This window comes from Plasmodium malariae, assembly GCF_900090045.1.
Source record: "Plasmodium malariae genome assembly, chromosome: 8".
Taxonomy (NCBI): Eukaryota; Apicomplexa; class Aconoidasida; order Haemosporida; family Plasmodiidae; genus Plasmodium; species Plasmodium malariae.
In genome coordinates, this window is record NC_041782.1 from 130,126 (window position 1) to 146,950 (window position 16,825).

At 18.5% G+C, this 16,825-nt stretch overlaps 4 protein-coding genes across 4 annotated transcripts; all 4 read right to left on the reverse strand.

Annotated features, from left to right (window-relative positions):
- Nucleotides 1–352: 352 nt before the first annotated feature.
- On the reverse strand, nt 353–1,296 carry PmUG01_08012900 (PIR protein; the record flags this gene model as incomplete). The annotated part of the gene is made up of 3 exons (XM_029004295.1): nt 353–523; nt 652–1,131; nt 1,291–1,296. The coding sequence occupies 3 exons, from the start codon at nt 1,294–1,296 to the stop codon at nt 353–355; spliced, it is 657 nt and encodes a 218-aa protein (XP_028860998.1).
- Nucleotides 1,297–5,260: 3,964 nt separating this feature from the next.
- Nucleotides 5,261–6,051, reverse strand: PmUG01_08013000 (fam-l protein; the record flags this gene model as incomplete). The annotated part of the gene is made up of 2 exons (XM_029004296.1): nt 5,261–5,836; nt 5,968–6,051. The coding sequence occupies 2 exons, from the start codon at nt 6,049–6,051 to the stop codon at nt 5,261–5,263; spliced, it is 660 nt and encodes a 219-aa protein (XP_028860999.1).
- A 1,999-nt stretch (nt 6,052–8,050) lies between these two features.
- Nucleotides 8,051–9,012, reverse strand: PmUG01_08013100 (Plasmodium exported protein, unknown function; the record flags this gene model as incomplete). The annotated part of the gene is made up of 2 exons (XM_029004297.1): nt 8,051–8,806; nt 8,926–9,012. 2 exons carry the CDS (start codon nt 9,010–9,012, stop codon nt 8,051–8,053), a joined length of 843 nt encoding a protein of 280 aa, XP_028861000.1.
- Nucleotides 9,013–12,350: 3,338 nt separating this feature from the next.
- Nucleotides 12,351–13,588, reverse strand: PmUG01_08013200 (PIR protein; the record flags this gene model as incomplete). Its single annotated transcript, XM_029004298.1, has 3 exons — nt 12,351–12,518; nt 12,655–13,434; nt 13,571–13,588. The coding sequence occupies 3 exons, from the start codon at nt 13,586–13,588 to the stop codon at nt 12,351–12,353; spliced, it is 966 nt and encodes a 321-aa protein (XP_028861001.1).
- Between the last annotated feature and the right edge of the window lie 3,237 nt (nt 13,589–16,825).

Genomic DNA, 16,825 nt, shown 5'->3' on the forward strand with positions numbered 1-16,825 from the left:
GTTAAATATTATGCAGAATTATATAATTAATAGATTTATAGTTCACAATAATTCGCTTAGGAAATATATATTTTATTAAAAAAAATACGATATATTCATCATAAATTTTTGTTCTAATCTATAACAAAATAGAAATTGTTGTACTTGATTATGTTCAAAATAGTATTAACATTAATATCTTATATTAATACGTATAAAATATTATTTTCACGATATTTGTATGTTCTAATTATATGTCTACTATTTTATTTTTTATAATTTTTACTGCATATAAAAATGTTTATGAAATAACCTTTTCATTCCTTATATCAATATGAAAATAAATCTCTTATTGTGTATTATATGTATATTGCTAATTACCTGCAGAATGATAACCTATCCTAATTCTTCCGTCTTCTGTGTGTGAAATCACATTTTTAGAAGATCTTTCTAATAGTTCACATGATTCCTCTAGAACGATGTTCTTCGTTATTCTTTTTTTTTTATTTCGACAACTGTGAATTCGGGGTCCAATGGGACTAAACTATTATATAAAATAAAAAGGAATGAAAAATGTTATATATATATATATGAATAATATTATTTTATTGAAAATTATGTATATTTTTTGTCCTAAATTTTGATAATTTTTAACGATAATTCTTATAATACTTTATACAAAAAATAAAATGTAATCAGAAAAGTTCCCAGAAGCGTAAAACCCACAGATAATGCAGTCTTCATCTCAGGTGAAATAGAACATTTATAGATTGTTGTATTCCTTTTGCACGAATAACTATCCTGTATATCCTTTTCTAATTGTTTCCAAAGTACTTCAATGTATTCTTCCCATAATTTTATATTACCTTCGCATTTGGATCCACTAGAAATATAATCAATTTTTTCTCTATTTAACCATTCATTCAAAAAACCACAGTACTCAGTATCACTAACACTATAACTTGGGCCTATCATTACGTTTATTACTTCTTTATTTTTGTAATAGTGATCAAGCTTACAACCAATCTTATATAAATTTTCATTATCATTCTTTAAAGGATTTAATAATGTAAATGATTTTGATGAATCATGAAGTTCAACATCAGCTTCAAAGTGCATCAAAATTTGATCCTTCTTACTTGCTTCTAATTTCTGAAAAGCAAAAGTAAAAAAGCAAAATGAAATAAAAGCACGATAATACAAGTATATTAAATATTTTAGGAAATTAATACTAAATAAACTATATATTATAATATTCAAATTAGTTCATAAAAATTATTAGGTAAATTAAATGTATAAATTCATACTTACAACCATCTTTAAAAAATTCTGCTAAATGTGAATACATTAACAATGAGAAATTATAATATTTCCACATATAGTTGTTCATATATTATGTAAAAAATCTGTCAATATTGACATTTTTTACTTCGACGTCTAAGAAATTAAAATATGAATTTTTTATTAATTATCAACAATGAAATAAATGGACATAACATTTTTAATAATAATTCTTTTAAATAGTGAAGGAATGAATAACAAATTTTATTATAAAAATGTAAGGAAAGAGGATATTTATATATTTTTTTCTATTAACTGCTTATTTTATATATGTTAAAGAATGAATAGATATTTATAAAAAAATTTTAATACAGTACTTCATACAATGAAATTGTATTTTATCTAATAAACTTATTTCATATTTATTTTTTAAATACCATTTATTTATAATAATAAATATAAAAACAATGTTTTTTGTTATTTAATAATAGTTCATATACAATGAAAAACACATAATTATAGTAAATATAAGTGCTTTAATTTATCGTTTATTATGACATAATTAAGAAGAGCGTATAGAAATCATATATATATTATATAAATGTACTTATAATAAGAAAAATATAATATAATATAATATAATATAATAACTGAGTAAATCTATAATTTTGTTCACTTATCATCATGTATAATTTAAAAACTTTATTCGTCCAAATTCTTCTATCTCACTAGTATATGCATATTTTAATTGTAAAAGCGATTACCTAATCAATTTATTACATAAATTTTTTAACAATATTATGGATATGTATAAATTATATTCATGAATATAGAGATTAATGTATTATATATAACTTATTAAAGAAAAATTTCATAAAAATAATTAAAAAAATTTATTTCGTATTAATTATATAATTTTAAAATGATAATAACATTAATGATGTAGAAAACAGAAGAGCCAATAAAACATATTTTATTACATAATATCCAGAATGAAGTATAAATTTTTTTATCATTATTATTATTCCTATTATCAATTTTTATAGTTATTCAAACATAAAATATATCAGATTAAATATACTGATATTATATGCATTTATAAAAATTTGTAAATATTGAAATTGTAGATTTCGAATTGAAAATTATAAAAAATTATGAATATTTTAAAATTTCGTGTTATATTTTTCTATATAAAGATATAGGATAAAATATTATGCGTGACAAAGTATAATGATTGGTCTCTTCCAAATACATAATATTTGTAATATTACTAAATATGGCTAATAAATATATAAAGCGTTATTTGTATAAGTCTTTTTTATGTTCATAATATCTTTTAATTTTGCCTTCTGTGTATGCTATTTTTTTATTAAAAATTGAATTTAACCTTTATATAATATTCTCATATATAAAGTATATTATATATACTAATATAACATTACTTATACTTTTAGTTAATTGTAAAATCTCAAAGAATACAAAAAAGGAAAAAACATTAAAATTATAGTGACTATCTATTTTAGTAATGAATAAGACAATTCCTAAAATATAATTTCTTCAAATTGTATTTTAAAGCATTTTTTACTAAAATTCTCCAATTATTTTATTTTTGTCCTTTTTTTTAACCAAAAATAAAAAAATTTTTTGATGGTAATTGATTTATTATCAAAAATAAAACATAGAATTTTTAAAATAAAATTAAAAAAAAATATATATATATAATCTAAATATGCCTATTCTTCAAAATTCGAACATTTAAAATTAAAATTTTGCATATATAAAAAATAAATATATTTATTTTCATTTATATTTTTAGACGATGCAAATACTTTTACTATTTTCTACTTTCTCCGTTATTTATATGATAAGTTTTTTTAAATGAATTAATAAGGATGTTAATATAAGAATAATACAAAATTTATTTACTAATTCAATTATTTATGTATATAACAATGTTCTATTAAAATATAATGATTAAAAAATTCTGTGTAATCATCATCAAATATAAATATATATTAATTTTTGAAGAATTAAATATTTTTGCGTATATTTTTCAATATATGTAATAATTAAAAAGAATAAAATTTAATTTACTATTACTTTTATATTAAGAGTATTAAAATAGACCATTTAAAAATTTTTTCCTAATAATATAGTAAAAAATTATTTAGTGTTTAAAGCACAATAAAATGTATAATTTAATGTAATATAATATTTTCTCTGTAAATAAATTAGTATCTCTTTAAAAATATTTTTTATTAAATACATTTTTCAGATTAATATATACATTTTTAGATTATTAACTTACAGTTCATATAATTAGTGCGCTGTTTTATATTTATTTATTTCGCTCTTATATTATTAAATATGGAATATTATTATATTCACAATAGCATTATATCATAATTTGAAGGTTAATGTATAAATATTTTGTAATTCCATTTCCATTCATCATATAATTTTTATATATAAATTTAAGAATATTATAATTATATATATTTTTTTCTTATTCATAAATATTTTTCTATTAATTTAGAACATTTATTCATCTCAATTTTTAATATCGTTCGTTAAATGATATTTCTGCATATATCTGTTTTAATTTATATACTTTTATTATGTATATTTGTCTTTTTCCACGCTATTTTTAATATAAATAGAAATAATAATATATTAAAATTACAAAAAATATGTAAAAAATAATATTTTAAGATTTTTATATTAATTTGTTTAAGTAGTCTAAAATAGCGTATAAAATAATATACCACTAATGTCTTATGTAATGCGAACTTCATTATATCTAATATAAATATTAGAAAAATACGAAAATAGTTCCACATTTCATATTAAGAAATTATATGTAAATTTTCCATTATTTAATCCACAACAAGGTATAATCACATAGAAATCCTGTAAATTATCCATTAATATTTTTTTAATTATTGTCCAATAATTTACTTCTTTAATGACATAAAAAATAAATAAAATATATAGATTATATAAATGTAAATTTTCATTATAATATAAATTCAACTTATTTGTAAAATAATGAGTAAACACTACAATTATATACAAAAATAATATAAGAGTTATTTAAAAACTTCATATCATTGTGCTGATTTATAATCCCCAAATGTGTAGACATTTATAAATGATGCATAATTTAAAAGTACAATATTTTATTGTATATTTATAATTTCACATGCAGATTATATGAAACATTATGTCTGTTAAATTCTTACAATTAGTATCTCTTATAAAATATTTCTCATAAGATGTATTTTATAGCATAAATATTAATATTCTTGTTTGGGAGTAAATAAAATATATATATGTACTACTAAAACAAGAATTATTCATATAGATACGCTAAATACAAAAAAAAAATACATTTATTGTTATTTTAGAAATAATAATACATTTTCTAATATGACCTAAAAGAATTACCATTTTAAAATTTATCAAAAAAAAAAAAAAAAAGGATTCGTTAAATAGAAAGTGACTAAGTACACCAAAGTTATCTGAATTATACTATTATATATTAATTTTAAAGTACATATATATATTTTATAAAATATACTTGAACATGAAGGTGTAAATACGTATACTAAATTTTTATTTACGCTTAAGACGTTGCTTAAAATACGAATCGAAAATTAATTAAACATTCAAAAATTCAAATTAGGAAAAGAAATAAGAACATACATTTTTACTGCCTCCCCATAAAATACTGATATATTTAGGTGTATTTATAAAATATAAATAGTTATTGTTATGGTTGTTAAATATCTCACTAAAAATATGACTATAGGTTAAATTCATCTTTACAGGAAAACACATATTACTTCTTATTTATTCTTTTTCTAAATTTAATATTTTCATATTTTATAACTTTTTTATAATAATAAATCATCCCTAATATAAATATCAGAACAAATATAAGGAAGGGTACGCAATAAAAAAAAATAGTTGTTGCACATGTTTTTTGTAAATTACTCCATCAATCTATGGCGAATAATGTACTCAACACCCCACCTATCGTATGTGCACCTTCAACTTTATTTATGTAAAACAAGCCTAATGAACCCAACAATCCACCAGTTGCAAGTTTTTCTAGTAAAAGATCTAATATTGGCATCATCAATACCAAAATAAATAAAAAAAATAAAGAAATTCGTATGCGCAGTTTTTTACGTTTTACTTTTTTATATTCCTTATCTTCAATTATCTTGATATTTTTAAGGTAATCATTATAATCAAGTTCTTTAAATATTTTTTGTTCATAATCCGAATATTTTTTGGTTTTAGGTATAATACATTTATTTTGATCAACATTTTTACCGTATTTCTGAACATATAGTGAACTTCTACAGGATTGCTTATGTTTTCCGTTTGCTCCTTTTTTATTATTAGATATATTATTTTGTTTAATGACTTCATTACCTGGAATTTCTTCCTTAGAATTTGCAATACATAGATCCTTCCCCTGTTTATATTGTGCTAATAATGGATATTTTCTCGAATTTAATTTTCTGCGAAAACTGCATCTTTCATCCAAATATTTATTTAAAGTGTTCTGAAAAAAACAAAAAATTTAAACATTTTTTACATAAATAGAAAAATATTTTTATCCTAAAAAAAAGCATTAATAAAAATAAACAATTAAAATATAAATAAAAAAAACTCCTTTGAATAATACTATCATACCATGTCATTATAAAAGTTACATATCCAAGTTAAAAGAATAAACGTTAAAATTTTAATAAATAATAATATAATGTTTTGATCCATTATATAGTTTTCGAAAGTTGTAATTTATTCAAAAAGAATTATATTTAAAATAAGTATTATACATTCAATCAGAAATCGCACTGTATATATTTTTTTAATTTTTTTTTTTATTATATATTCTTAGAAAGATAATAATATATATATATATATACCTAAAATACGTTTTAGAATGTAAAGTAAAATAAAATACCTTTAAAAATATATGATAAATTTTTAATATTTACGTTATAAATAAAAAAATAACTTTATTTAAAATACTATACTTTTAATTCATTCATAAATATTCAAAATGCATAAGTTAATTATTCAATATAGTCTACTAATTACACGTTTTTTTTTATAGAAACGTTTCAGGTAAAATAAAAATATACTATATATTATTATTTCAGGTTACTCATTTAATTTATAGCATAAAAAGTATAGAATATAGATATATTGATATATTTTATATATTAAAATAGTAATTTCTAATTATAATCATGTTTCCCTATTGTTAATTATAATTTCTAAGATATTACACTCTGAGGAAACGTGTTATTTATTTTATAAAACATTAATTATTATAACTACACAATAATTGTAATACTTAATGTATTAATTACCTTGTACAACTTTTTTTGTTGTTCGAATTATAACACACTTTTTATTTGTCACTTAAACAGGTACTTTATATTATGGTTTACAATATATTTAGGAAGTTCAGTATATAACGTACTATTCATTTTATGAAAAAAATATATATATTTAAAAAACAAACAAAACACATTATATTTCTATATCATATTTTTAAGAAATTTAATATTTAATTAAATTTAATTTTTACCATTATTTCTAAAAGTATATTTTTCAAATTAATCTCCCTAACTCATTTATCATGTATGCATATATGTATATTTGAAAAAATATTAATATACTAAAAAAATAATGAAAATGGAAACAGCTAAATTAATGTATAACTGTTTCATATAATTAATATGATTTATAAATAGTCAAAATAATAAAAAATTACCTATGAGATTGATACGCAGTTTAATATATGTAAATCTGAAATAAGGAAGTGTAGAAATATGATTTATCAAAAATATATCATTTAATAAATTCTTAATGACTCTATTAGAGCTAATATATTAGTTTTTGTTTGGTCTTTTACAAACATCTTTTTTCCAAAAAATTATTTTTCTTATATATTATAAATAATAAAAAAAACTGTTCTTTTTAATAATACCTATATCCCCCAAAACGATATGTTCATTTATTTCTGTTGTATATGTAGTGTAATCCAGATAATAACAATTATAAAATTATTGTGTTTGCAATAAATTATTCTAAAAATTTCAAATTTAACTTAATTTTACTTTATTTTACTTTTCTTTTAAAAAAATATTTTTTTTCCAACGAATAAATTAAAAAATTAAAAAAAAGAAACAGGAAAAAGGAAATTTAAAATACTATTTTGAAGTACAAAAAAAAAAAAAAAATATCAATACAATAAATATAATGACTTCCTTTTAATATATATAAAACAAAGCATGTAAATGGTTCATTTAAAAATATTCATTTGTTTTCTTAATAACTCCAAAAAATTATATTTTTATACTAGAAAATGACAAAAAATATAAAAAAGAATTATTTATTGTTAATATATAGATTAATAAACAAATTCAACAAAATATTATTAATTGCTATGTTACATATATATTTTAATGTAGAAATATATATTTTTCTTTTATATTTGAATGTAAACGGAAATATATAAAGGCATGATAATTAATTCATATGAAAGAATCTATTAAATTACAAATTAAAAAACGTTCAAATATTCATATCTACCAAAAAAAATAAAAAACATTTTCTTTTTACATTTACGTGTAAATAGGACTACATATATGAAAGTTCATATATAAAATTTAAGTAATTATACTGATATTTAATATATCATTAATGATATTATAGGATGTACATAATATTAAAAGGTTTTTTACATAAATAAACATATTTCTTACCATTCATTGAACTCTTTCAAATACTTAATTTTTTTAAGTTTTATAACTTTTTTATAGTAATAAAAAATTCCTAGTATAAGTATAACACCAAATATTAAGATAGGTAAACAATATATCAGAACACTACCGGTTTTATATGTTGCTGTCATATTACTGTGATCACATATAGAGGGCAATAAATCAGCCGAGTCTTCTGCTGGAGGTAAACTCGAAAAATCAGTTGATGTTGTATTTATTAAGTTACATAATGCAATTAATATATAACCTGGATTGTTAAAACCACCAAGTGATAAATCTAATATAGGTATTATTAATAGGACCACGAACAATAATAACAGTAAACTAAGTCGTAACCCGTATTTTTTACGCTTTAATTTTTTGTAATCGTTATCATTAATTAACATTATTTTTTTAAAAAAATTTTTGTCATCAAGTCCATTCATTATTTTTTTTTCATAATGGTTATATGATTTATGTAGCATGGTACATTTATTTTTCATAAGTTGCTTAATCAATTTTTCCTTATATAATAAGCTTCTATCTAATTTTTCTTTTTTTTCTTTCTGAAATTTTTCATTATCAACTGTAAATATTTCTTCATTCTTCCTTTTTGTATTATATGGTATATTTAATTCTAAATCTCCAACATTTGCAAAAATACTCTTTTCACATTTTCCTAATAATCGATAAATTCGTTTATATAGTTTTTTATCAGAGCCATGCTTTTCATCCAAAATTTTGTTAAACCTGCTCTAAAAAAAAAAATGTGAATATTTCATAAGTGGATAAATATTCCCATTCCAAAAAAATAATAAAAATAAACAATGTAAATATGAATAAAACAAATTCCCTCAAAAAAGGTTTATGGTACCATGTTACTGTAAAAATGACAAGTCCAAATTAAAATGATAAACATAAAAATTTTGATAAAACATGCGAACTCAATACTTTGTTTCATGTTATAGACTCTAATATTGTAATATATAAAATATAGAAAAAATGAACATCACTTTAGGCAGTTCTAACAATAAAAAAATACCTCTTTTATTTTTATTAATATTTTTTTTTTTTAAATTAAAATGTATAGAAAATTTTACTACTTATTAAAAAAAAAAATACTTAAAAGATTCTTTAAAACTACATTATTGATATTATTTATAAAAAATTAACGATAAATAAAATTACAGGATTTCAATTCATTCATATATATTCACAACATATACTTTAATTACATAATAGAGTGATTAAACAATTTTTTTCTCATTATTTTTAATTTTTAAAAAATATTAAATTTATATAGAATGTACAATGTATAAAATATAGGTATATGCTATTGTTCTAGGTGTTCCTTGAATAATTACTATTTTTAAGTTTCCCTAGGAATTATTATAATTTTATAAATATTATATTTCGGAAAATGTAGTTATTATTGATAAAAAAATTATTATTTACAACAATGAAACAAAAGTGTTAAAAAATTAAAAATATATGTTTTTTGCGAACATTTCCTTGTTTTACTAATCATAACACATGCTTTTTTTTTGGTATAATACATGTTAAAAATATCAAATTAATTATATATTTTTGGTTTTCAATTTAATTTTTCATAGAAATTCTAATAATTTTTGTAAAACTAAACTAAATCAACAATTTATTAACTTCACTAATATTATCATTAATGTATAAATCATTTAATTTATCTGTAATATACTTTATTAGTCAAAATTAATGATCTCTTATATATATTATAGCTAAATATTTTGTTTATACTTATATATTTGAAATTTCTTACCAGTATTTTGAAACATAAACTATAATTATTTTATACACACAAGTATAGATTTTGCGGAAATGAATATAATTGCTTAAAGTATTTTAACATTTAATAGTAACACAAAAATGAAAATGTACTAAGATATATATTAAAGCGTTTTTTTGTAATGTAGTGAACCTTTTTGCTTTCATTTATCTATATATGTACCTTAATTATTCTAGCTCGAACTATATGTTTGCAAAAACAAATTAAATATTTAAGCTGTTTTATATTCTAGGGTATGTATTTTTATATATTCAAATCGCACAATTACCAAAAACAATATTGGACTTAATCCTTTATGTTAATTTGAGTTTAAGAATACAACTTATAAGAAAAATAAATATCACGTAAAAAGATCGTATATAAATTTAAAGACATTTATTATTTTTATATAATTATGTCATTTACTCCAAATAAAACTTAATATTTGAATGAAGATATACTTAAGTTTATAGCATTAATCAATGCATAATTTTATATGGAAGAATTTACAGTATAAAATAATACAGTTTAAAAATACAAAATTTTATATACAAAAAATTTACTAAAACTCAGGAAATTTTTTTATGTATGAATATTTTTCTTTTAAATATTAACGACATTGAAATAAGGCATTCATGATTTATACATGAATACTCCTGAAATAATTTATTAAATAGTAACTCTTGTACAACTAATATAAATAAAATAAATTTGATGTTTTATTAAATATAATTTCGAAAACAGTAATATTTATATTTGTAAGTTTATATTCCTTATTCTTTGATTCATTTAGCGTATTAGGTAGTTATAAAAATATTATTTATTAAATGTATTATTTTAATAATATAATGATAATGTATAGCAGTTTTCCTAGGAAAATTACTCTTGTAAAAACTAAATTATAAAAGAAAAAAAGAAATTGTAGATCTAAGGTGTATATATAATGAACATTTTTTAGTTATTTTTCTATTTTTATTTCTTTTGTTACCTTTTCTTACTATTTTATTACATAATTTATATAAAGCTTAATTTATTTTATTTATATATATAATTCAATTTTTCTATAATATACTTTTTTAATTTTTTAAGCCTTATACATTAATAATATCCTAATTTTACAGTATATATTTCCTATGATAATATATATTTCAAAGTTCATCTATTTTGAATTTTATTGTAAAATAATTGTAATACTTTTTTTTTCTCTCATCCACAGATAGATTAATGGGATCATTGATTTGATTAAATTATTCTATTCATTTATAATAGCGCTGATATATATTATTCCCTACAATATTATGCTTTTTCTTTTAATTTTTCTTCAATAAATTTAATAATACATTATATATATATTGACCAAATATGTTTCCTTATATATTCATATTTTGACTATATATAATATATTTTTTAGAAACAATATATATATAATATAAAATTACAAAAATGATACAATATTTTTAATCATTTTTATTTTATATAACTTTTTGTTTATCATCATTTTATATATAATAAAAAATAAAAACTTTATTAATTACAGATAATTAAATTCAGTAGATATTTCTATAATGTTATGTTTAGGAATACCATTTTTATCAATGAAAATGCTGAAATCACTTTTTTCTGTGATGTCTTATAAAATTGTTATTATTATCATGATTTTTTTTATTTTTGCATAACATTTTTCTTTAATATAAAAATATAAAGAATATTATGTAGATGTAGCTTTTATTTATAGAATTGTTCATAATAAATATTACACAAATCATATTTATTATTTTTACCATGTAAATTTATGTTATGTAAATTAAGAGCTAATGAAAAACTTATATTTGCATATTCATATAAAAAGTTATTTCATTTAATTTAATAGAATATGCTATTTCCAAAATTAGAATATATTTTAGAATTTATAATATATATAATCATTTATTTTATTGTATATTATTTATTGTACTACTGGTCCATTATATATGTTCTCTATTATAGGGTGCACATTCCTCTTATCATAATAACAATTATTTACAATGTACTATTACAAAGAATTAACTATTCCTTTTATAGATTTTGCTACTTTAAGTTGTGTGTTTCCACTATACTACTATATGTAAAAAATATTTAATTTTAATAAACTCCAAAAATTCAAATATTTTAATTCATTTTTAATTGCATTTTAACTAATGATACATAAAATAAAAGAACGAAAAGCATGGAAATTTCCAATTTAACACTCCTTTTTTTTTATTAATTTTAATTCTCTATATATTTTATTTAATAACTTTTTTTACAATGATAATATATCAATATTGTATTCTTATTTACAGTAAATTATAATATCAATTGCTATATCATAATTTTCTGTCTACTGATATAGACGTTCTAATTTATGTATTTTTTTTCGTTTTTTTTTCTTTCTTTTCTAATAGAAGAATATATGAACAAATATTCTTGTTAAAATTATTATTCTTAATGTAAACTTAATATATACTTTTCGTAAAAGATTATTCATGCGGCATGAATGCTACATTTAGTTGTTTTCTACCTAAATTTGATTTTCTTTGTTCATTTGTGTATTCTGTTAATTCCAGTATATCCATTTCATCCAAATTACGTCTAATTGATTTTTTCTTTAATACTTTAGTATGTATCCATAATACAATTGGAGTAAACTATTATTCAGAAGATATATACAAGATCATTATATAATAATTATTTTATATTTATTTTTTATTTGTTTATCTATTAAACAAATATAAATGCAAGTAAATTAAGATATTTAATTTTATAAATAATGTTAATAATTACTTTATATAGTACGAAGCCAATGAAGAAAATGCCAATAAAGGGTAGAACAAAGAACAGAAAAATTTGAGATGAACTAAAGGCAGATACATTAATTACATATTCTGGGTCAAGAATAGTAGTGTTATAATGACTTGTACCTAGGTTTTCTGCGGGCACTTGCTTTATTTCACAGTTCAAATGAGATAACTTTTTTTCAAAACAACTAGGAACATGCTTTTTAAGTTCTTTACAATATGATTCAGCATTTCCTTGTGTACATTCATAAATTTTTTCATATTCACCAGTAGCTTTAACAAGATATTCATTAAATTTACTATCACATGCTTTCTTATTTAGTTCCAAAGTATTTTTAATCTCCTCGTGATCTTTACAATAATCATGCACAATCTTCATTTTTTCAAAATCTTTCGTATTAATATTTTTAAAAAAATCACATTTGCATTTACCAGGTTCACGAATAATATTTGAAACATCCTGTAGTATTCCAATAACTACAGAAAATGAATTTTCCCCTAATTTATTTAATAATAATTTATTTCCTAACCAATAGTACAAATTATGACATTGTTCATTACATTTCTTGCCTTCTAAAGTAAAAGCTACATGACATAAAGCATTCATAAGCTTATCTGCAACATTTCTAATTTTTTCATAACTATTTAATTTAGATCTTGTTTCTGAAAATTCTCTCTTCTCATCAAACCATGAGCAGTAATCGACATTTGACTCAAAATTTGTTCTATAATATCTGTTCGATGGTACTGATTGTATAAAACTTTCCTAAGATATAATAAAAAAAAAAAGAATTTTTATGTAATTAGAAAAAACTTATATCTCAGAATACTTTTATTAATATAGTTCATAAGAAAAAGTATATTCGATTAACTATGTATAAATCACAATTTAAGTTGTGAACCTGCAATACACCGGACATTCTCAAATATGTCTTCAGTTTTGGATATTCAAAATAGGGAAATAAAAAACATTGTAAAAGTATATATATTTATATATTATATAAATAAATACATAATATATTCATAATTTTCATAGATTTTTTTAAAAAATTTAAAAATATGAAAATATATTATTTACTAGGAAATGTTCTTTAAATTTTATAATATATATATTATAATAATATAACTATTCTTATGAAAATGTAACATAAAAATATTTGACATAACAGCAACAATAGATAAGGTTATATAATAAAAGAAAAGAAATTATAATATTTTATAATTTTCTCACATATTAAAAAGATAGAAATTATAACTACATATCATAATTTTAACGTTTCGTCTAATATACATATACATAAAATATTTCATAAAAAAATGAATACAATTTTATCATTTAGCATACTTAAAAATATATTATTGATTAAAATGTTTTTTCATTATTATTGTAAAAAATTATTATCTAACTTATGCAACTACTATTTACACATATATATAGCTCCATTGTCATGATAAAACTCTCTTTTAGTTTAATCACTTATGATATTAATGTAAATTTTAAAATTAGGTAAATATGATTTGAATGCAGAATTTTTTTATATTATGCAAAAAAATTTACATATTTAAATACTATTAGAACACTTAATATCAATAATTTCAGTATATTAACATTGAATATTAACATAAAATTCTTAATGTTCAATTAACTCTATATATAAAGGCTTACTGCTCTTATATATTCTATATACCTTAAATATCTCTCTATATTACGTTATCAGAATATGACATTTTAATAATTAGAAAAATTAAATTGTTAAATTTATTTTCACAAAATTTTAATTAAAAATATTAATATATATACAATCATATTATTACTTTTATTAACGGTTATTCATTAATATTTTTATAAAACTACCAGAAATAATAGAAATTATGTTATTATAATTATATTTATCAGTTGATGAATATAATATCCTGTTATATAAAATTTATTTTTTAAAGATATATTTATTTAGATTACACTAAATTTTTAATTATTATGTTACATTTAAAAATAATGATATAAATGTATATAACATATAATGACGATAAAGCAAGTTTTGCATAGTTCTTGTGTCTCAAAAGAAAGCTTATAACGCAAAAAATTCTTTAAATATATTAGTAATAAAAAAATATATTTCATTTATTATCTACTTTTATTATAAAAAGTTTATTACAATTTTTTGACATTATTAAATTAATGGAATTATAAATATATTTATTAAATTGTTCTTTGTGTTTTATATCGTATTACAAACAAAAGAAAACTTCATTATCTTTGATTATCACAATTATTGCAATGAATATATTATATTTGGAAAATATTAATATATTAATATATTAATTTTTATTAGTTTTATATTTTGTAATTTTATTTTTTTATGTATACAATAGAATCAGTAAATATTATTTTCATATATTTTCATTAAAATTATTACTTATTCCCAATGGTAATATTTTTAAATAAATCATTATAGATCCAATTTATTATGGTGTATCTCTATGATACTTTTCATAACATATCTAATTATATACTATTCATTTATTCAAACAGTTATATATGTATACAGATTACTCTTAGCTGTTATAATTTTAATTATGATATTTATTATTATTAATCCATTTTTATAAAAAAGAGTAAATTACTCTTACATAAATATTTGCATTCTTAAGATTTCTCACATTGTAAAAAATTTATTTTCTTTTATAAAATTAATGATTAGCAGATAACCATATTTTGGGCATAATTACAATAATAGGAATAAAAAAATTTTAAACTTAATATCATGTCTGTAAAATATTTCATTTATAAATCTGTTATTTAATAGGAGCTTTATTTTATTAAATGCTCCTTTTTTTTATTTTTTTTATTTTGCTTATCTTAAGTGCCTCATACTCTCTGATTCGTTCATTATTAAATGTAAGCTTATTCTTATATATAAATTTTTCCTTATTATTTAAATTTTTGCATTATACATGATATAATTTCTGAATTTACTGAAAAAATATTCAAATTTTTTTATTTACAATAAAAATATGATTAAAACCTTGTTACATTCATTATCTATAAAAAAATTGTAGCTCATATAATAAAATATGTAATAAAATGTATAGAAAAAAAGTTTGCAATATTTTAATTATACATAATTTTTTGTTATAATATGTAAAAAAAACAAAAAAAATAAAATAATAAAATAATTTAAATAAAGCTAATATATATACTCTTAAAATATTTAAAATATTTATTTAATATTGAGAGAATATAAATTCTTTTTATTAATCTTTTTTCATAAAAAAAAAAACATATTAAGTGGATTATATAATTTATGACAAAATTAAAAATTATTTAATCAGCTATAAATACTTTTAATTTATGCAAATAAAAGTATAACATGAAAAAAATATATACTAATAAATACTCAGAAACTAACTAGTAATTTTTACAATGTTGAAAAATAATAACTTCAATTTTATACATATTTTTAGAGAAGTTTCCTTTCATAGCGAAATTAAATTAATTATGATATTAAACATTACACAAAAGGAATATGAAGAATACGATGATTCGTTTATTTTATAAAATGTATATTGCTATACATTTATAAAAAAATACTTATTATTTTACTATTATTAACTATTATATATTAATAAAATTAAATTTATAGTTATAAAAAATTTTATTAATTTATATATATTTTTAAAAGTACTATACAAGTGAGCTACACATTTTTGTATAATGATTTTACAATATTATAACTTGTATCTACATCCGATTGATAGTTATTTAATGAAAAATTTTTAAATTTATAAATACCATAATTTTTTTTCTTTAAAAAGCTAAATATACATATATTTAGATAAATAATAATATATCTTAAAATAATAGTAATATTAATAAAAACAAAGGTAAGAATAAAGTTAGTATAAAACTATTTTAGATAATTCTATAATTTCACAAATATTAATAGGATTCAAGTTTTACAAAAGTAATAGAACGTCCAAATTTAGAATATAAATAAGGAGGATAGAAAAACATTTTTGAATATAAAAGATTTGTTAATTTTTCAATAGAAAAATTTAGAAAAAAGGCATATATTATTTTATAATAATACATTATATAATAGACATTCTTAAGAAAAAATGTGAAAAAATAGTACCTTTATATAATATAAAAATTT